Source organism: Cylas formicarius, unplaced genomic scaffold, assembly GCF_029955315.1.
Source record: "Cylas formicarius isolate icCylForm1 unplaced genomic scaffold, icCylForm1.1 PGA_scaffold_3__17_contigs__length_32017465, whole genome shotgun sequence".
Classification (NCBI taxonomy): Eukaryota; Metazoa; Arthropoda; class Insecta; order Coleoptera; family Brentidae; genus Cylas; species Cylas formicarius.
In genome coordinates this window covers 18,543,468-18,565,359 of record NW_026844326.1, presented here as the reverse complement: position 1 = coordinate 18,565,359, position 21,892 = coordinate 18,543,468, and the positions used below count along the sequence as shown (strand labels likewise).

General features: G+C 33.0%; 2 protein-coding genes across 3 annotated transcripts in view; both read right to left on the bottom strand.

Moving 5' to 3' along the window:
* LOC132699106 (rap1 GTPase-activating protein 1) overlaps positions 1–21,892 on the bottom strand; it is a 373,626-nt gene that overhangs the window by 325,436 nt on the left and 26,298 nt on the right. Inside the window, exon 1 of one of the 2 annotated variants that reach the window (XM_060665597.1) lies at positions 19,460–19,614. The exons of the other annotated variant lie outside the window; for it this stretch is intronic. Coding sequence (XP_060521580.1) covers positions 19,460–19,587 — 128 coding nt within the window. The 5' untranslated portion in view covers positions 19,588–19,614. Of the gene's footprint in view, positions 1–19,459; positions 19,615–21,892 lie in introns of those variants that run through there. 2 annotated transcript variants of the gene reach the window in all.
* Positions 12,896–13,602, bottom strand: LOC132700019 (uncharacterized). The gene is made up of 2 exons (XM_060667071.1): positions 13,280–13,602; positions 12,896–13,231 (listed from the first exon to the last, which is right to left on the bottom strand). Exons 1-2 carry the CDS (start codon positions 13,441–13,443, stop codon positions 13,015–13,017), a joined length of 381 nt encoding a protein of 126 aa, XP_060523054.1. The 5' UTR covers positions 13,444–13,602; the 3' UTR covers positions 12,896–13,014.

The window sequence follows — 21,892 nt, the reverse complement described above, 5'->3', positions numbered from 1 at the left end:
AGACGATGCCCATGTGGTCTGGAGGTAAACCTCCAGTACGAACCTGCTGGGTTAAATAATATAATAAAATAAGTTATTATCGGTCCCACCTTATACTCATCATGGGTTTCAATATTTGTTGATCGGTCCCCGTAGAGTAAACTATATTCGTGTTCAGAAAAATCCGATTTCGATTTCAGTTCATTAAATCAGTTAGTTTTATATTAATATAGCGAAAACCATATGAAATTCAAACCAAAGAGAAACGTAATTAAAATGTAATATTCCAATATTAACTCCTTTTTAATTTAACTATTACCAAAACTATAGTAGTTTACTGCTTTTATCCAAATTTTGCATTTAATTAACTTTTGATGATTAGCTTTTTGCAGCTCCATAACTTGTATTTATTTATATGAACCATTTTTGTTCATTTTAACGAAAGTACCTGCAGCGATAGCGCTAAATTTCGAAATACTCCGAGACAGGAAGGTAAACTTCTTTCTAAAATTTATGTTTTATATAATTTTCATCTAATCTCTTTTCATCTAAGTTTGGGGCTTGAAATGCCACAATTGGACATATCAATAGCAAAATATCTTCAAATTTGAGCATTTCAAAAAACCTACCACCAGAATTAATTCCTGCGCGAGCCCAAGTCGCTTATTTAGACATTAAACGTCCATAAACTATGTACGCAAACGTTCATGTCTCACATGCGAAAATAGTTCGGTATTTATTGCTCCCCACAGTCTCCGGTATAAATCAACGACTGGAATTTCTTCGATTGTAGACCCAGCAATAAAATCTTTTGCATTATGTCTGAACGCATTAAAACCAATGCGGTTTCCATGATATATTGCCAAAACAATGCCGTCGCATATGGGCATGTACGGGTTGCGGTTTGCAACGGCGGTTCACTCAAGATGAAGTTACCCTCCGCCATAAAGTTTGCCGGAACTATAACTTAACATTTTAGGTGTGCTGTATTATTAGCAACGGACCCTGTCAAAAATTTTTTTTACTGAAAAAAAACTATTAGAGGCAGGCATAGTTTGTAAACATACATTTAATAGCCATATCCGTAACCACCTATATTAAAGCTCGCAATATGCGATGCTAAGTGCAGCTATTATGGCGATTTTAAATTATTTATTATTATTTTTATTTAAATTATGTACTGCTATTTTAAGCCTTGGGTGTTAATAGACAAATAAATCAAAGAGGAATCGAAAAAACAAGTTTATCAAAAAAGAAAATATATAAATTAACGTCCTTCGCTCTTTGCAGTGAAAGCCAAAACTATAGGGCCTGCTTTCTAGCATCAAGAGGAATATCTGCAAAATTATATATTATATTTGTATTATTGTTTGTAAATTTTTCTTCAGTTTTCTGGCTATTCTGATTTAATTATCGTCAATATGATTTTTATTAAAAATATATTAATATTATATTAAGCTAAGCTAGGTACCTGCTTCGTTGACTGTCATATTATCAGTTACTACATTTTTGATCTACTGATTGCGTCATAAGATTTGTGGCTATAGGCACCAAAGAATATGTGAAGCTCAGGCAGTTACTGCCAGTGGAGTTTGCCAGTGTATTTAAAAACTTTTATTGTGAGTACAATAAGGAAACAATATCTCAAAACCTTTGTACCTTAATATTCTTTGCTACTATAACTACTTCGTCAAATTCGTGAGAATTTTAGAGTACAAAAATGGTGTCAACTTACTTAAACTAAATTAAATTAAGAAATAAATAAAATAATAGAATAACTTTTTCAATTTTTAAAAATATTTTGTAAACAAATTTAATTATATTTAATTATATTGATAAGAACGCCGTAAAACAATGCTGTTGGGGAGTGTTAAGTAAGTGTGTAAGCATATTCTAGCGCCAGCAAATTGTTCCACTGTGATACTTTTTAACAACAATTTTATATACACTCAAAATTGTACTATAAGTATTTAAATTGAATTTAGATAAGCTTCGAACCATGTTTCCAATTTCAGTACCTATCCTGCCTCATAAGTTAAAATTATAGACTCAATTTTTTTAAAGTATTTTAAATTATTTGTAAATAAAACCAAATCATAGAGAAATCTAAATTTTCTACACACCTACCCCGATCCGTTATGTTTGAAATATTAAATAACGTAATTCAACGGACAGATGCACATATAGTTCAAACTCGTTCAGCAATAAACCGTTTTACCCCAAAGGGATCTGTCGTAACACCCACCACTGAACTTAAAAATGGGAAGTTCTGAGCTGGATTTTCATAGGGCAATTTTTGTTTCGTCACGCTGTGGTTTCCCTCCTAATGGAAGCGTCGAAGAACAATGTTTTGAGAAACAAAGTAGACACAGCAAATTATCAATTACAATATCGAAAATATCGTTGACCAAATAGAAAAAAATTGAAAAAAAAAGAAACATTTTGAGTTTATTAAAGTTAAATAAATAATAATTCCCGAAAATGTTTTTTAATATTGTTAAAATTGCTATTTCGTTAAAGTGTAAGAATTTGGTTCTTTTGGAAGAACTGCTATAGGTAACATTAGGCCTGGTTGTTAACAATATTTTTTAGTTAATAAATTAATTTCTTATTAAAGTGAAGCTTAACGTTTAACTTTAAATATCTTACAATTTCCGCAGCGTAGCAGAATTTGGAAATTATCTAGCAGAGCCCATAGTACCAATACTTCCCGCGAAGTGATTTAGGTTAGATCCTAATATTTTCAGCTCAGACACCCAATAAATTACGCTGGATACAAAATTAAATGTTAGGTACGTGAAATATTTCAAATTAAATTTGAAGTAAAATGTAAGCTCCCTTCAGCTTTTGGCATCAACTTTGTGAAAGCAATTTCCCGATCCCCCGGTGACGGTGGTGATAATCGTTTGGCAGAGTGCCGTCGTGACGCGTTCTAGCGACACGGAAGTGACGCGCTACACTTGTTACGGTAATTGCACGTTCTGGCCCGAACCAAAGTACCATCCACGGTAATGAATGGATACGCTGCAATGCACGTACCTACTACAAACCCAATGGAAGATAGTTTGTAGATTGATTGCCCGCAAAAATCCGGCTTCTTCGCGAATTAACTGCGCTGCTCCAAGACCAGGAAGCCGCCTCGTGTAACGGGCATGGGATTCGTGAAACATACAGGGTGCGACACAAAAAACAATAAATGCAGCAAATATTTTACCAACTAACTACCTCACCGGAACCCGTTGGGATATTGGGATCAGTTTCATAATTCAGCGAAAACAATTAAACCTCCCTAGTTTTGGCACAAATTTGTGTCACTGGCCGACCGTTTTCGATATAAAAAGCTTTTAAATTTCCTGGAGTATGTGACAAAAAATATGCGATACCGATAGAGACCTGAAAGTAGGGGAAACTCTTAGGGCAAAATGTCAAAGAAGAAAAAGAAGCCTGAAAAAGAGTGCAAATAAATAAATCAAATCAATAGATAAGTTATAATATATAAGTTAAATAATGTAATACAAATGAAAATCAGGAAGGCTTTATGGTGCTGATTAATAATATAATTTATTATTTTTAAAATGGCGCATGACAGCAAAAATGTCCAAAGGACACTTTTTAATCACAGGCTGGCAGAAGGTTACACTAGTTTTCGCCAAAACCAGTGGCATACAATTTTTTTCTAAAAACATACAGACTTGTCGTCACGAAAGCCACAGGTGTAAGTGTCTTAAGCAACAATTTTCTATATCTATGTATAACTTTAGTAAATCTTTGGGTTGTACCAAAATTCTCAATATCTTAACGAGTTTTCGTTTATAATAAGATGGAAAAAACAAAAAAAAAACCTATTCATCAACACCAAGCATCTGCGGACTTATATTCATATGATATTTCTCATATTTTTTAATGTTGAATCTGCCCTTAAATTTTCTGTATACAGATTAGTAGGAAGAAACATTCAATATGCGCATGCGTGAATATCTACATCTTACTTTCCTTCTACTGTTTGGATGTAGATTTTTTTCGGCAGCATTTTTCAAAATATGTGTGAAATTTGGAGACGTCCGGAAAAGCATTATTCCCTTCTATACATAAATCTCAGAAACCACCTAAGACGCATGCATGTTATATAAAGTATTCATCTAATATCTATCTAATATTTATATGGTACGTAGAATGAAAACTTTTTGAAAAACTAGGTGGGTTCTTTTTTAAGTTGAAAGAATATTTTTACTAGTAAATTTCCATTACTGTTATTCTAAATAGCATTGAAATTGATCACATACATAAAATTAAGTTTTTCTTTTCTTAAAAAGCGCTTGTAATGTATACCAAATATCGTTTACTATTAATTAATAGTAAAAACACGACCTATCAAATTTTAATTTTCATCCCACTGAATTTCGAAAACGAAATACAGTCCATACGCTACACTCCGTTTATCAATTAATTATAAAATAAAAGAAAATATTTGCATTGAATTAATTAGTTTCAAATGTTCCACAAAACGTTCTGAATTCTAATCGAATTGCTCCAAGCCCCAAAAATGTTTTCCGAAATAACACTCGAACAAAGGGATTTGGTTAGTTAGGGATCAGCATCCTATATGAGCCAAAAAATTATTTCCAAATCACTAGTAATATTTCTACCACTTTACTAATTTGCCTATTTTTTGCAAGTCAAATTAGCCAGTATTTATACCCACTTTTATTGACCTGAAATCAGGTGTTACGAACGTAACCGTGAAGGCGAAGCGATTTAAATATGCAAGTGTAAATAGGTACATAAAATAAAAGTCACGTTTATCGAAACTTGATTTAAAAATTTCGAACGTTTCTTATTTGATTTGAAATACGTTTACCCGTTTCGTTAATGTTGCTGTAAACGTTTAATTTTCTTGTATAGCGAGCTGTCATTATTTTGCAACACGCTTGGTTTACACCCTATCACAAGTGGTTTTATAATTTGCATTGAATGCGCAACAAAATCAATTTCCATAAAGTCCGAATGTTATCGTCGATTTCCCAAAAAAAGTTACAACTTTGCAGAGTAGATACTGAGTACTGTAGTAATGACAATAGAAAGGATCTCATGTTCAAATTGGTTGCCATTATTTCATTCGAATGAAAACTCTTCCCCATCGAGAATTATCATTTACTTATTGTTGGCTCTTATCTTCGATAGAGCCCTCATCTCCGAGTAAATTTTTAGAAAATTAGAAAAGTAGAAAATCCCAATGTCGTGTACCGTTTTTAATATTTTATATCATTCAGTCTAAAACAAATTTTAAATACTAGCCTGGACCACAAATTGGGAGTATCAAATAAAAATGTTAATTTTCAAAAAATGAAGGAAGGAAAAACATCAGAAAAGTTCCGGATAATGACTGGATTTAGACAAGGCGATCATCAACAGTGGTTTGGAATAGTACAGGTACCTTAATTATCCAAAGAACAAGGGAGAATCTGGTTGATGCGATAAAGCGGATAAAAAAGTCAGCTAAAGAAACGGGTTTGAAAATTAATGAACTAAAACGAAAATATATGACACTAAGAGAAAAAGAGTTTAGTGAGCAGAATAGACACCCAACGGTTATAAATGGTTATAAACTAAAAAGTGTTCGTTCCATAAAAAGTTTAGTATTAAAAATATTCCTCTTAAAATGCTTGTTTCATCTCCCATCAAAACAATAAAGAAATATCAAAATATTTAAAAATGTAGTTGAGTATGACATCGCAATCTTTTTTTTTTGACGCATTAAGATATAAACAAACTTTGACATTTCTGTTTGTTTTTATTGTTTTCCACCACATTTCTAGTTAAAAAGTTCATAGTTGTCAAGTTTTTTGTTAGTATATATTTTATTTGTATTTTAAATAAGTTATAATTTTTTGGTTAACCTATAAACTTTAATTATTTATTTTTGTTATTGGGTATTTTAAATCAAGCTAGATAATGAAATATTAAATGTTTCTTTAAATATGAATTCTGAAATTTTATTAAATCTGTTAAAGTATGTAGTATAGATTCGATTTTTCACAAAATCTCCACGTATTAATGTATTGTTAGCAATAGGTTTTTTTTCGTCTGGAGTATTATATCTTTAAAAGAAGTAGTATAGTGTCTTTGCTATTTAAAAAATACCTATATACCTATACCTATAGCCAACAATTTATACGGGTGTTACCTTAAACCTCGAATATCTCAAAAAGTAACTAAAATTTAAATATAAGATAAATTACAAACTTACCTTGTTTTTTGTCCTAGAATTAATATCTGAATAAAAATATAGTGCGCTCTAAACTAACCAAAACGGCTTATTAGGACAACCTGCATAGGGTGAGGAGCATCTCAACTGATTGAGTAGTGCATCATATCTTTAGTCTGTGGTTAAATTTTAGTTGCCATACCTGGATCAGTAGCCTCACAACACAATTTTATATGGAGCAATCAAAATATGAAAAAAAAAACACATAACCTCAACTTCTGCCTAAACTATGCAAAATTCGAATGGGAATTTCTTTGGAAAGTGACCCTTATTTTAACCAAAGATTCCAAAAATGTTGATGTATATATAGGGTGTTGATTTAAAATAACAAATTTGATGTCGGAAAGGACAATTTCGTAACAAAATTATTCTACAATGGGTCAGTAAAATTTCGGCTAGTTTCAATTTTAGAAAAATCTAAAATTGCCTCCGCATTACTCCTCCAAGACCCATTATTACCCACTATTATCCAATACCCGTGCAGACACCGTAGGTACGATAAAGTATTGCCCACATTTACACAATAAAAATCATTCCTAACTATAAGTCTACAAATCCACGCTGTATAGATATTGTTTTTTTTTTTCGCAACAATCGGTTATGAAACTACATTTTAATTTGTTCAAATGATCTTGATTGCAGTGTATGCAACGTTTAATAGTAATTAATAGACCGACAGACAGAGTGACTACTTTTACTTCGACGAAAAAAAAAATAGTACGCTGTATAGTTTGCATATAAGTTTATGAAGGTGAATAGCTGGATAGTATTGCATTTGAAAGTAATGATTTATCTCGTTTCAATGCGGTTGTGCGCGGTGATTGTATACAGAAGAGTTTTTATTCGTTTTATTAAAGAAGACATTAGATACTGATACTTTCAGATTGATAATTATGCCCCTACATGTTCTTTTTTGATTTCTGTGTCGAATGGTTTCTTCATAGGTCTATTTTGGTGCGTGGTTTATAGATTTAGTTGATGGTTCCATAATTTATTCATGTTATTTTCTTATAGGTTCTTGAACTATATAGTTTTTAATTGTTATCTTTCATTGTTTGATGTATGTTCATTATGAAGCAATTATTAGTATCACTTGTTATCTCCGATTATCTCTCATAGCTTAACCTAACAGTAATTACATTCTCAGGTGAACTTATCAAAGTTTATCACTATAAACTTTATAAATTTAATATAGTAGCAGGGATCGAGAACGGAGTAATATGTTACGCTCGTACCTCCGACCTACGATTTGGTAATGATTTATGGTAATCTACAGAAACGCGCAAGCAGCGTAATATGTAATTAATGCCTTAGCGTATATTGGCAATAATTTTGCGCACACAACTTATTGTTTATGATAATGCGGTAGGACAATTTAATCCAATTTCACATACAATAAAACCAAACGTGATATTATACATCGCCGTTAATTTCACCGGGCAAATTTTAAATGAAAACTAAAGTGTTCCAGTTTCCTGATACGCTATATATTCACCGTTGCGGCGAGAACAAAATCTCAACATTTCAGTGGCGAATCCGCGACAGTACGTAATAAAATGTAATATGTAGACATTGGTTGCACAACAGTATACTTTTGCGTTGGCGCCAAATTTTACTATTAATTACCCTGTCAAAAATAATTATTATAATAACCGATGCAGTGTTAGTTTTGGTTAGTTTTGGTTAGTTTTTGTGAAACTGGCCCTTTTGAAAATTGCCCATAGCTTTTTTATTTATAAAAATTTTGGAAGACTTGCAATTAATTCTTGGAAAGAGTATTTATTATCAGCAAGAGGGTTACCCACGGATTGTCAGTGAACTTTTAAATGAAGAGTTTGGACAACGTTGGATTTTAGATTCCTTTTTATGGGGTTGGATTAAAAGGTCTTATATTAAAAGACAGAATTTTCCAAACCAAAGCACAGTTAGACGAAGCCAGTCGAGAAGCGTTTGGTTCATAAATCCTATACAGTTGACAAAGGTGCGTTTAGTGTATTGAAGAGGGCGGCGCCCAATTTAAACATTTACGTTAAAATATTTCAATATAATTAATTTAAAAGGTTAATTTTAAATAATATTTAATATTTATTGTGTTTTGCTTATTAGGTTAAAATAATTATAATTTTTCTTGTAAATAATCAAAAATATTGAAATTAAATATTCAAATAATATCTAAAATGAAAATTAAAATATTAAATGTTTCTTAGGTTTCCTGTTTTTCACTTGAGTTAGTGTTTATTAAATTAGTTTATTTTTTATTATTTATTATTTTTGAAAATATTATGCACGGCATATTAATATATAAACAAAAAACGCCCCATATTTGTGCCTTTTTACATCACAGATAGCAAAAAATCTATATGGCTGAAAAGGGCTCGACACGCCTATTTTTTTAAGATCGTAGCCAACTATGACTACCATATAAAGTAGTATAAAGTAATATAAAGTAAGAGTATTCATTTATGAGAAAATAGAGAACTGTAAAATAACTAAGTATGCGCACCCAACTTATTGTTTATTATAATGCGGTAGGACTATTTAATCCAATTTCCATTTTCCATTTGCCTTTAAAAAATGCCCTAATAATGTTTTTATTCTAATCGAAAATTTTCGTAAATAAAAAAATTGTTGGCAATTTTCAAAATGTACGAAAATTCAAAAACGGCTTATATCTCGATTGGTAGTGAAGATATCACCATGCGGTTTTAACCGTTAAATGTTTCTCAAAAATCGAGACCTTGACATATATCTAGTTCAAAAATAGGTTTTTCCTGTTAAAATTACCAGTACACTAAATTTAATGCAATTTAATACAATAGTATAAGAATAGATGAAATAGTACCAGAATATTCTTAAAACTCAAACCCATAATTAAGGTCAGAGTTATAACCATTTCTAATGACCTTTGTTTGTCTATGTTTAATAATCTACTCCAAACAAAGTTTAAAAAAATAGATGTCGGATGGTTATATTTAAGGTTATGCTATGTCAAAAATATTGGTTTGTCAACAACAATGTTATAAATAATACCAAGAAAAAGATACAATCGATATAATGAACAATCAAAGCTGATAATTTCAAATATACCCATAAAAATGAAATTAAAACTCTACGCACTGAATGTTGCTATCATATTATCAAGGTAATACCGTATAAATAAAATGTCACTGTCAATTAGCAACCTGGAAATCGTTTTTGGCAACCAGCATGACATCATTACAAATAGGTATAATTCCGACTATATGTAATTAAACCAAGTTTTATTTATTCAATCAACAACTCTATTATTAATTAACCTATTATGTTTCAAACTTATAATGAATTAAGGTTTTAAACATTAAAAGGGGGTTTTTAACTAGAGATGTACTGAACTGAAGAAGAATCAGTCATATTAAATTTTATTATATTAAAAAACCTCTATTGAATTAGGAACAAATTAATCTGAAACATTTCCGGCAGTTTAGTCACGGGATTTTGGCTATTGTATTTTGACGTTTGTCCGTTCTGACGGTCACATCCAACGTCACTCACAGTATCACCAATTCATAAATTTAAAGGCTTAGCTTTATTTTAGATTATTCACCTGTTCATAATAATTAACTTGTAATTAGATGTCTAATTAAATATGGAAGATATTCGCGAGAAAGAAAGAAAGGCGGGAAACCCATGTGACTCAGAGGCAAAAATGACACAACAGCTTCTTCATGTCCAAAATGTAAATACTTGTCACAATTACACGATTTAAGTCTAAGCTTAAACTAAAGCGCTTTTGATGCGAAGTAATTGTAAAAAAGAATAGGATAACGCTTGAATTGATAATTATTTGTAATAAATTAAAAATACCAAGCATATTAAAACCAAGCTAATATTAAATAAAAAAGACTTCTATCCTGAAAAAAATCAAAACTTTATTTTGATACGCTGTCTGCCAATGGATATTATATTTCATTGTTTATGTAATAATAAATTCTCAGAGTAAATCAAATTCTGCCTTGCAACGATATTAAGTCATTAAATAGAATTCGGCGCTTCAAACATTTGTCGTCGGAGAGATAATCTGTGGGCACACGAGGTCGACACTCAGCATGGAAATGAGCTAATAAGTATTGTCAATGAGCCTAACCGACTATTATTTGAGACTCGAAGAACTTGTTAATTAGTTTTATGGCGTGACAAAAGTGCCTAATAAGCGAGTATGTTTACGAGATTATAACTTAAAAGCGCCAGAGAACCCAATTATTATGAAGCCGTTAACTTTAACAGGTTTTCTGCAGTCATTGAAGAAAACTGGTGTTTTTCATCCGTATATCTGAGAAATTGAAATTAATGAGGTAATAAGTCAATAAAAAAAAAAATAGATATTGTCACCAAGCAAACCATTCTCATATTTCAATTTCAGGAATGGTTCCAAACGCTTGAAAATTTTAATTTTTGTACCAGGTGCAAAAAATACTTGGACACATTTAATTATTTAATTATTAGTCAATGTAAAATTTATATTGTTGAATTATTATTTTTAAATTTATTTCTATCGAATTGTTGTGTAGGTATTACCCATATATAATAACCATTATAACATTTGAATTTGTTCCTGTTTTTGATATAAATTAAATGTTTATTATAGTTTAAACAGTGTCATAGTATTCTTGATTTCGCAGATCCCTTTGCGGAATAGCTTTACTCTGTACACTGTCAATCCTATGTAGAAATAATGATAATGATAGTCAAATTGATATAAGAGTATTTAATTATCTGTTATCTACCTCCTCTATCAGGAGAGTTTTTAAATCATTCATAATGCCGAAAAAAGTATTTATTAATTTCCTTTTCCATGGGCCAATCATCACACTGACTTAAAAAGCTATACCGATGCTTACGCAAAAATTTCTGGAAGGAAAATTTATTATTTTAACTTTTTAGTAATGAAAACTTTTATAATTTCTAACTATTAATGAAAAAACTACTGCTTATTAAGCAGTTTACATTGTTTTAATATGCAAGTAATTTGCTGTTAAGTGAATTTTTCATGTTCTTAGCTAGTTCCCTCAACTATTCTTCGATTGCTTTGGTAAATACGAGGTTAGCGCCAAAATTTCCCGGCCTAACATAGATGCAGCTCTAGTATTACGATAAAACTTTGTCTTCTTTTAAATATACATCTTAGTAGGCTGCGAAAAAAAATTGAAGTCTTGCGTCAAATAGTTTTTTATTGACAGCATTTTAAACAAGACGTGTTCGAAAAAATGTCGCAAATAACGCAAATTGAGTATAGAGCAATCATAAAGTTTTTGACAAAAGAAGGGTTTGCACCTAAAATTATTAAAGAAAGGTGGTGTGTACGGCCAAAGTTCTCCTTCGTATTCTGTAGTGAAAGAATGGGCAAAACGTTTTCGAATGGGGCAGGAGTTCCTTGAAGATGATTCAAGAACTGGTCCATCAGTGGAGGTCATAACGGAAGATATTGTTGCAATTGTTGAAGAGGTGAGTGAAGAAGAAGAGGCTGAATGATCGACGCTTAAAGGTCAAAAGGAAATCTCAGAAATTACTAAGCTTTTTGATACAAGTGTTCGTCGAATAATGCATGATTATTTAGGTATGCATAAGGTTAATGCAAGATGAGTTCTTTTTTGGAATTCTGTGAGTCGGAACCGAAGCCTGTGAGAGAAACTATTGTGACGGGAGATGAAACTGTGGTTCTCTATTATGACCTTCTATCGAAAAAAGAATCAATGGAGTGGCGTCGTAAGGGTGAAGTACCTCCAAGAAAATTCAGACTCTGCCAGTCAACAAAAAAGGTGATGGCCACGACCTTTTCGGATTATGAAGGCATTCTTTTGACAGATTTTAAAGAAACTAATACCACTGTCAATGGTAAATATTACGCAACATTATTACAAAAATTGGGAGACTGCATACGTGTAAAACGTCGACGAAAACTGACCAGAGGCGTTCGTCTTTTGCACGATAATGCACCTGTCCATACTGCTGGTGTTCCACAAGCTGCCGTTTTAGAGTGTGGGTTCCAACAGATAGATCATCCTCCCTATAGTCCAGATATGGCCCCCAGCGAATATTATTTGTTTGGATATTTGAAAGAGGACTTACGTGGACGTCGGTTTAAGGACGAAGTTGAGTTAAAAGCGGCTGTTTTAGTTCATTTTGCAGACAAACCAAAAGAATATTTTTTTAAAGGGATTGAGTTGTTAGTAAAAAAGTGTATTGAAGTTAATTGTAACCCTACTTTGTTTCTTTCGTATTCAGGCAGGCAAATTTTGGCGCTGCCCACGTATTTTACATAAATATTGAGTTTACCTTATTTAAAATAATGTTAACCAAAAAAATATTTAAATCTCCCTACAGTTTTGGTTGCGTTCAAAATTTGCAACAATAATCGGCTATTGCTTATGCACCCTTTCCAACGTATCGCAGACAATATTGCCCCATAATTCCCCCAAGAAACAATTTACGATGCACTTATGTAGGATTCAAAATGCACTCCTCATTTGATCGGAATTTGCGCGAAAACATTCAAGTGTATTCTAGGACGTGCTGCGCGAGGAGCGTTTTTAAAACGTTTGTCAAGAGTTCGAAAATTATTACACTTATTGTTGTTGCTTTACGCTTCGCGGGTTATATTGGGTTATTATTTATTGAAGCTCGTAATGGGTTGCAGTTATACTGTTACTGGTATGGGAAAATCTTCTCAAAAAATATATTTTACCTGCCGCTGCTTAGAATAACTGAAAATATATTGCTGTATATATGTAAAACTAATAAATATACGAATGTCTGCTAGCAATTTGAAACCCCGGCAGAAAGGACAATGTCTTCGCGCAGGGCAAGTTATGGCGGGCTACGCTGCAAGCACAAAGACCAGCGCCAATCAGCGCTCCGTATACGAAAAGACTAACCATCATCAGCAGCACCATAATCCACTTAAGCAATGACCATCTATTTTCCCATAATCGGTACCTTAAACTCTTTTTCCTAAAAATTCGATAGCGTATATCGTTTTTTCAAAACACTTTACTTTACTTTTGGCATCTACTGTACGCTTCGCAAAATTGTCTTTCGGCTAATTCCATCTGGTTTCTAATCAGCTTGATGATAGGGCATTTTAGATGCTTGATTTGGGCAATATCTTGTTGCTTCGTTTGAGGGTTGTGCAGTCTGAATGCGCTCGTCTCTGTCGGGATCATCAAATGGTATGCTCTTAAATTTGGTCACATCCGATTGACTGACGTATACGTTGACTAAATGTGTCATGCCACAATGATAATCACCATGAGATAGGTAACCAATTTTAATTCACATTATTCATTACTTCTTCAAATAATGTAAATTTGATAGTACGAATCTTTTACTCCTCCCTAGATAGCTGTGACAATGAACTGAACTGCAAAATAGGGATATACTTAATTAAAAATAAAATTTTCACCTATTAATATGCTTATGACACGAGCGCTTTTTTCGTAAAAAACTTGACACATTTCAAAGACAACTAAGATGCCTAGTCATTTAGCTAAAGGAAATGGTATTTGCTGGCAGCTTTTACTACAAAATTTCAATTTTGAAAATGTCAAAATATCTACTCGCTCTCCAACCTCACTGACAAAAATCTATGCGTGTTTTATTTTATGTTCATCAACCGTTAGTTCTTAAAAGTCGTGCTACTATATTTAACATGGGGGTTGACATTGAAGTATTACTTGAGGGACTTCTAAAACAAATATTTCTTGTAATTTCTTGAGGTCTACGGGCCTAAACGAGCGGCTAAACATCTTAAAAGTTTTTCTCTCCGGATGTTGGTTCAAATTGTTCTAACAGATTTTTTTTTGGTGAAGTGTGAAGTGTATTTTATCTTTAATGTGGAAATTATTAAAGGGAAGAGCAGACGTAAAGTGTTTTAATTCTGATTTTCTATTGATAAGAATATCTAAAAATGGAAGGTTATCATTAGTTTCCAATTCAATGGTAAAACGTATATTAAGGTGTATAGAGTTTAAACGTCTAAGAAAATCTACTAGGGTTTCTTGACCATGAGGCCAAATAAAAGTATTATCGACGTAGCGTTTCCATAATTTTGGTGTTAGATGAAAGGTGCCGAGAGCTTCCTTCTCAAAGGCTTCCATAAATATATTCGCGATGACTGGTGATAGTGGAGAACACATAGCTGTTCCCGACGTTGGTTCAAAAATTTCACCGTTATAAGTACAATATGTTCCAAATAAGCATTTTTCGATTAAGGTGAGAAGGTTTGGTTCCAGATTCTCGGATTTTAATACATCTAAAATGATGTTGCGAGTTTCAGGAATAGGAACTTCAATGATGAAATGAAATTTTACGTCGAAACTAACTAGAATATCTTATGTATCTAATGTAATGCTTTTTAATTGTTCAATGAAGTGAAAGGAATTAAGTACGAAACTATCAGTTTTCCCTGTAAGGCGTTTTAATAAGGAAGCTAGATATTTTGCTAGAGAATATGTTGGAGAATGTTGCTGCTGACAATCCTGGTTTGTGGATCCTTGGGAGTCCGTAGAAACGAGGAATTTTAGAGTCATGGCGGGTCACAGATTTTTTCACGGAGTCTGATAGAGCCTGAATAACAGATTGAAGGTTGCGATCCGTAGATGACGTACGATCTTGACGATAAGATCCGTCAGTAGCCATGAGGCCGAAAGCAACCCTACACTTGCCACAGTAGTCCTTCCTTACATTCAGAACATCACTGACCACATATCAAAAGTTCTAAAGAAGTACAACGTCAAAACCCAATTTACCACTTGTCCAAAAATTTCTCAACATCTCCGATCCGACAAAGACAAAATTCCATTTGAGATGCCAGGAGTTTACAGCTTTCCAGGAATATGCGGCAAAGAATACATTGGGGAGACCGGACGAAAAATATCAACTAGGCTCAAAGAACACGAAAGAGCCTTACGACTAAGACAAATAAACTCATCAGCAGGTGCCGAACACAATCACGAAACCGGTCATAAAATTTTATTCGATAAAACTAAAATTCTTGAATGTAATCAAATCTTCTACCAACGAAACATCCGAGAGTCTATAGAAATCAAACAATCCTAACCGCGACTCCAGGTCTTTACCTGTCACCAATATGGGAATCAGTCATCTGAGACGGTATTTATGCCCCTCTCAAAGCTGTGAAGAAGCGAACAGGATGAATGGCGAAACGTCAGCAAGTTCGACTCAGCAAAAACCAATGCAGGAGGAATCCAGAAGTTTTGCATAAAATTATTACAGTAGCCTGTGGAAGTTTCTTTGAAAAAACTAACGGAATGCATTATTTTCTAGGTTACGGCCGCATGTACATGTTGGTCAAAATTTTTTCCATACCACAAAAATTATATAACTGTATCGGTAACAAATGTCCACCCAAATATTGTTCATGAAAATTGAGCTCCAGGCACTGACATCTATTTTCGTCTATATATTTTAGTGAGGAAAATTTCCCTTTAAAAGTGTCTAATTTGATCTACAACTTATATAGATTCCACACTTAATATGTTGTTTGGATTTACGCTCATGATCGCACTTTCTTAAACCTAATGTATACAAAAATTTTGGAGTCTTTGTATTCTAATTTTGCTGTCCACATAGAGACAGAACCCGTAAACATGTAATTAAAATGTGACAATACTAAAGTTTCACGCAAAGTTCTCCTTAGTTTGAAATTTAAAATATGTCGGTTGCTGTAAAGCATTTTTGCTTAAACCTGAAATTCTGATCGATTACTATTCCCAAGTTTTCTGTCTCATTGCCTACAGATATTTCAACATTGCTTTTAATAAAATTCACTTTATTCTTGCTTCCAAAAAGTTTCAAATTGTGTTTTTTACAAAAATCACTTAGTATTTGTCCTCATTAATAATTAAAAGTTAATAATCGCATCAAAAGAAAAATAAATTTGAGCATCATCACCGAATGCGTGTATGTTACAGTATCGCAGTGTCTTGAGAATATCCGACGTATAAACGAGAAGGGTCCTAAGATAGAACCTTGTGGAATCCAAGAAACCTATTGTCTAAATAGTAACTTTTAAAAAGGAAAGCTGCATTTTCCAAACCATAATTTTTAATTTATATTTTCATATAAAATGCCTTTGAATAATCTAACAGAATAACGATTTATTTAATAAAAAATCATTATTCTGTTAGATTATTCAAAGGAACTTGATATGAAAATCTAAATTAAAAATTATGGTTTTGAAAATGCAGTACGACGCAGGAGAAATCTAGATTTCTAAATTATAGAATAAGGATAGTGTTCATCTTCTTATCAAAAGCATGCAGAATGTCGTCAGTGACATTCCTAAGGGCAATAGATATCCCAAAATTCTTTCGAAAACCGTATTAAGTTTTTGGTATAATTAAGTTATCAATGAAATATACATTTGGTTATATAAAAATCTTCAAAATATTTTAGGTAAAGCTCGTAATATACTCATAACGTAAAGATATTTAAAAGATGCCGTGCTTCAATTTTTCGGAAGTGATTCCCCAATTGAAATTTTCCATTGATCTTTAAAATCTTCTAAATCTTTAAAAGATCGTTAGTGTATAAAACAAATAAACGTGACCCAAGAATACTGCCCTAGGGTACACCTAGGCCTCTACCACAAATTCTCATTTTCTGAAATCCATCACACTGATAGTCCAGCCTGGTGCATCACCTTGTACACCATGATTGGTCAATTTTTTGAAGAGAATACCCCTCTCTATTTAAGTTCCACAGTGGTGGCACTATTTCACTCCTCTTCATGTTCTCCCTCCAATTCGTACAATCATACTGCAACGCCGACTCACAAGAATGTGGACTTCTAAATCCAGATTGGGCAATGAATATCAATTGATTTGTTTCAAAGTAATTTTTCATATGGTCTCAAACCAATCCGATGGAGCTTTTGGTGTATTTACTTTGGCTATAGGTAATATAGACTTCGTTAAGTCTTTGCGTTAACTGCCTGCTTTTTGGGCATAACTTTTTCTATAGAAAGAATCAGATCTATTTCTTAAACTCTCTGCTTACTAGATGTACTCGTATATCTAATAATTGTGTTTTTATGAACAAGGAAGTTACGGACTTATTCAAAATAAGCCAAAATTTGTTTAAAAGACACGTATACAAAAATTTTTAACATTTCTTTAATTATTGTCTATTACCTTAGGAAGGATCTACTTAAGTTTCTTAACTTAATTTTGCGCTATCCTGTAATTGAACAGTCTGTTGTTTGGCCTTTGGGCTTATAAAACAAAATAAAGTATCCACCTTTAAATATAATGTCATAGTTTCGGCTAATAAAAACTAAGCAAGAGTAGGGAAGGCGTTCCAAGTTACATTCGATTAAACAAAGTTATCGTTGATAGAATACGATGTATTCAGTAGACGCTCGATATGATATGGTAATTCGTCCCGTATTATGATCGCGTTAATTGATATGTCCGAGCTGTCAAAATGTTACGGAACCATCCTTATTTACGCGTCCGTTTGACATGCTAACAACATCTTCGCAAAAAACGACATAATTAACTCTCGCAAAATACTAAATACGACACTGAAAACATCAAGCGCAAATAGGCCATGCGTTGGAATGATTACGATTTTTTTATTTGTCTCTTCGGCTGTAATTTCCCGGGGCTAAGTCATTCATTACACGTTTTGTGGCTCGTGTACCAGTTCGAGCAAGTGACTTGATTTTACGGTTAAAACAAGAAGTGGACGAGGAAAAAGCAGAGTTGCGGGCATTATAGGGTCGAGACCAACAACGTGACATTCAAAAGAAACGCTACAAGTCATTGATAAGATGCCTACCAACATGTAATCAACATAAAAAATTATAGCGGGTGCAATGGTGCGAAAAAATGACTACCAAAACCAAAAATGTGGGTGTCCCAGGGATTTCTGTTTAAAGAACAATCTAATTTGTACAGTTTATTAGCAACGGACTCATGTGAACACCATCTGCTAATGATACCGTCGTATTAGTGCCAATGCAATACGCTGAAATTTAGAATAGATAGAATATTCTTGAATGTGGAAAAGGGCTCTACTAAACTGACCAACATATATTAAGAAACGTTTCGCAGATGAAATCGAATGCTTTCCGCAGATTTTAACCACGGATGGTATTTTGATATATGTGAATGTATTCACTCTGTTTCGCAAAAATGTACCTAAAAACTAATAGTCGTAGTATGTAACACTTTGCAGTCAATCGTTTATTAAACACTTGTTCCGCTCATGCCAAATCAAACTCCCGGTTAAAATGGCGATTAACAAACTTTCTTCATAATATACTATTACATAATATTTCACTATAAAAAAGAACATTACGCGTAAGTATAACTACCACCTATTAATAACGACCCGAACAGTTCCAAATATGCATTCAAAATTGCTTCACTTAAAGAAACAATGTGATGTTTATTTTGGCATAGATTAAGTTAATTTTCGGGGCGGAGATGTTAGTAGGTAGGTAGCTCGTATATGCCATGCGAAAAGACTCCCACATGTCTAGGACAAGTTTGCAAGCAATTCCAATTACAAACAGTGAGCATATAATTAGAAAAAAAAAGTAGGTTTCGCATCACTGAATTTGTCAACATCGCACACATTAGCGATGACTGTTCGTTCCGTCTACCACATCAGATTCGTGTCACCATGTCGTTATTATATAACATAAAAATAGGAATACTTTTTAATTATCATTTTTACGATTCTGCAAATCTGAGTATTATAGGAACTATACAGTTTCTAAAACAATGTTCAAAAAATTTGTTTTAAACGTAAGGTGAATGAGATATATTTCGTTTTAAATTTATAAAGTATCTACAAATATAAATATACTATATCAATTCAATCAGACCAATTAATCCGCATAAGAACATTTCATATTTAATTTTCACTATATTCACCAATAGAATTGAACCATTTTAGTTTTGGTACAATATCTATTACTATACATATTCGTAAACAATTTAGAATAGATACAGTTGTCGTGCTGATCAAATTAACTTAACTAACCTAACATAAAATTGTAATGATTTAAAATGAGTTTCAGAAACAAAAATCTAATAATACGTGACAATTCTGTTTATATGTCGTATTTTGTAGAATGGAGTGCCCAAGAGGTTTCTCATTAGAAATTACACAATATTTCAATTACTTTTGGTGTCTGCCACTACGTACCTTAACGCAGCTTTGGCAGTCAAAAACTTCCCTCTTGCTGGAACTTGGGGCGGTTCTGAACCATCCAAAGATAGATGTCGGATCGGCCGACGGCTTGCTACCGTTATGGAACCACTTTGAAGCACCATTTCAACATTTTTACCCCGACACTATTTCACAGAAACTTAATCCCGTATGGAGAGCTTTAATCGTCAATACAATTAATTAAGGATTTCTTAGTTCTGAAATATAGGAAACCTACGATTTGTGGGACGATCGAGAGTGTGAAAAGCACGACGTGCCTCTTAAGCATTATTGGCACATCACGTGATTCTATGCGCTAGCACTATCAGGGTCACCTAGAGTTTTTGCCGCCTTAGGCAAACTTCAAAAGTCCCGAAGCTTCAAAATTTAGGTTGGTTTACACTTTTGCATTAAGAGCAGAGCAGAGCGGTTATAAAGTTTTTGTCAATATGATGTAGTTATGAAGTGATTCACAAAATAAAATAGTTAGTAGTAAAAATGCAATGGACTATCCCATTAGTACAGACATTAAAAGTACACGTGGTAGAAAAAACTTCTGACACCTCTCCTTCTTTTGAAATTCATTGATAATTAAGATGGAAACTCCACTCTCTCCCTCTTTAATAGCAACCCTTCATCTCACCTCATCTCAAAAGTTCCATAAAAGCCTCTCTCATGAAAACAAAATTTTCGTAAGTAATAGCAAACTTCTCTAATATCTTGCTTGCGTTTTTTAAATTTTGGCTTGTTGTTGGCAGTATTCTGTGGCCCCTGGAAAACTGCCTAGGGCAGCATCTATATAGAGTCACATGAGATCATATGATGTGGCAATAATGCAAGCTGAACTGCTTTGTAACTCGTCCATGAAAACTTTTCAATATTATCTATACGTAATTACTGCCGCCGAAGTCTTCGGAATTGATGAACGAGAGAAATTGTTTGTTGAAATTTTTTCTCAAGTAAAGATTGAAATATTTTCCGCAGAATTAAATAAAAAAATTGCTATAACTCATCGACACTCGTTCTCAAATAGTGATCTGCATTTTTCTCTGTCTCACAAATTCACCCGAACCTACCCCCAACCAAAAATGAATTCTCCCAGTAAATTTTTAAAAACGTCAGAACATCACTTCGTTATCACATATTATCACGTAACGTGAAAAGCAAATAATATTTTTTAATTAAAGATCGACAACACACTACTCTCACTTTCGCGAAAAGTGATCGCGGTATTACCCACGCGGTACTACCACATCGATGCGGTCAATAAAGTCAACCTACAGCAACGGGTAATCGTCCGAGACTGAAAAGCGAGTACCGTAGATACAGATCTGCAGATACCGGGGTCCAGACCAAACGGGCTGCTGCATAATTTTGCCGGAGTCGTTGCACCGGGCAGTAGTACCCGGATATTTCATATTCGAGCAATTTTCGGTTGCTGTTTGTTCGTGCGTATGCTCGATTCCAATTATTGGTCTAATTTTTTTAAAAATATTATGTATCCAATCTTGGAAATGTATCAGTTGAATGTCCTTCAAACTTACTCTTTAAGAATTGAGAAAAAAATAAGAAAACTGCGAAAAACAATAACGGCTTCAAAAACTACCCGACAAACATTTAGTTTCGTTTAGTTTTGGTTAGTTTGTGCTTAAATAGTTGGTATGTATTTGCTAATTGCACGGCGGAATTTAATTTAATAATTTAAATACAGAATAACCAAGTAAGCAAAATCAGGGATTGTATTGTTTATAGGTAAAATTTCTATGACCATGTCAAGGTACAGCCGTCCAAATAAGTCCTGTTAATTGGATCCATCAAAGTTTTACCAAAATTTGTATTAAATAAGGACAGTTTTTTGCCTACCCTAATATTATTTCCTTACAATTGAAAATTAATTTTTTGAAAAAAAATAAACACCGTGCATTATTTTAAATATTGAAGCGCTAATTATTTCAAAATAAATAATTAATTCAAAAAATTTGGTCTATAAATGACAACAATACTGACAACAATTATAGCAGATTCATAAAAACAAATGAACCAAATCAAAATCTTTAGCGCTATCAACTAACTCAAGCAGTTGCTTTAGATTTTCTGAAATTTACTTTGTTAACATGTCCAAACAAACAACAACACACAACAACTTTCAATTGCAAATGCGATTTCAACATTTTATCATGCAGCAGAGTTTAATTTTTTGTTCTTTAGTTTAGATTAATTGACATTAAAACAACTCAAATGTCGGGTTGGTTGAAAAAGTGGTGAGAGTAGTGACGCCGCGCCATCTAGGAGGTAGTAGTTCACTTGCACTGTTGACTTGGATACACCGACCGAGAATCCTACATCGGTCGGCTAATTGGTTTATTAAGTTGCCTATTTTCTAATTTCAAATTTAATTGGAAATGAAGAGATGAACACTTTAACATAATA

Coding starts and splice junctions, on each gene's coding strand:
- LOC132700019 (XM_060667071.1), bottom strand. CDS start 13,443: ATGATCCCGACAGAGACGAGCGCATTCAGACTGCACAACCCTCAAACG. Junction 13,232..13,279: donor GCGTACAGTAGATGCCAAAA/GTAAAGTAAAGT, acceptor TCGAATTTTTAG/GAAAAAGAGTTTAAGGTACC.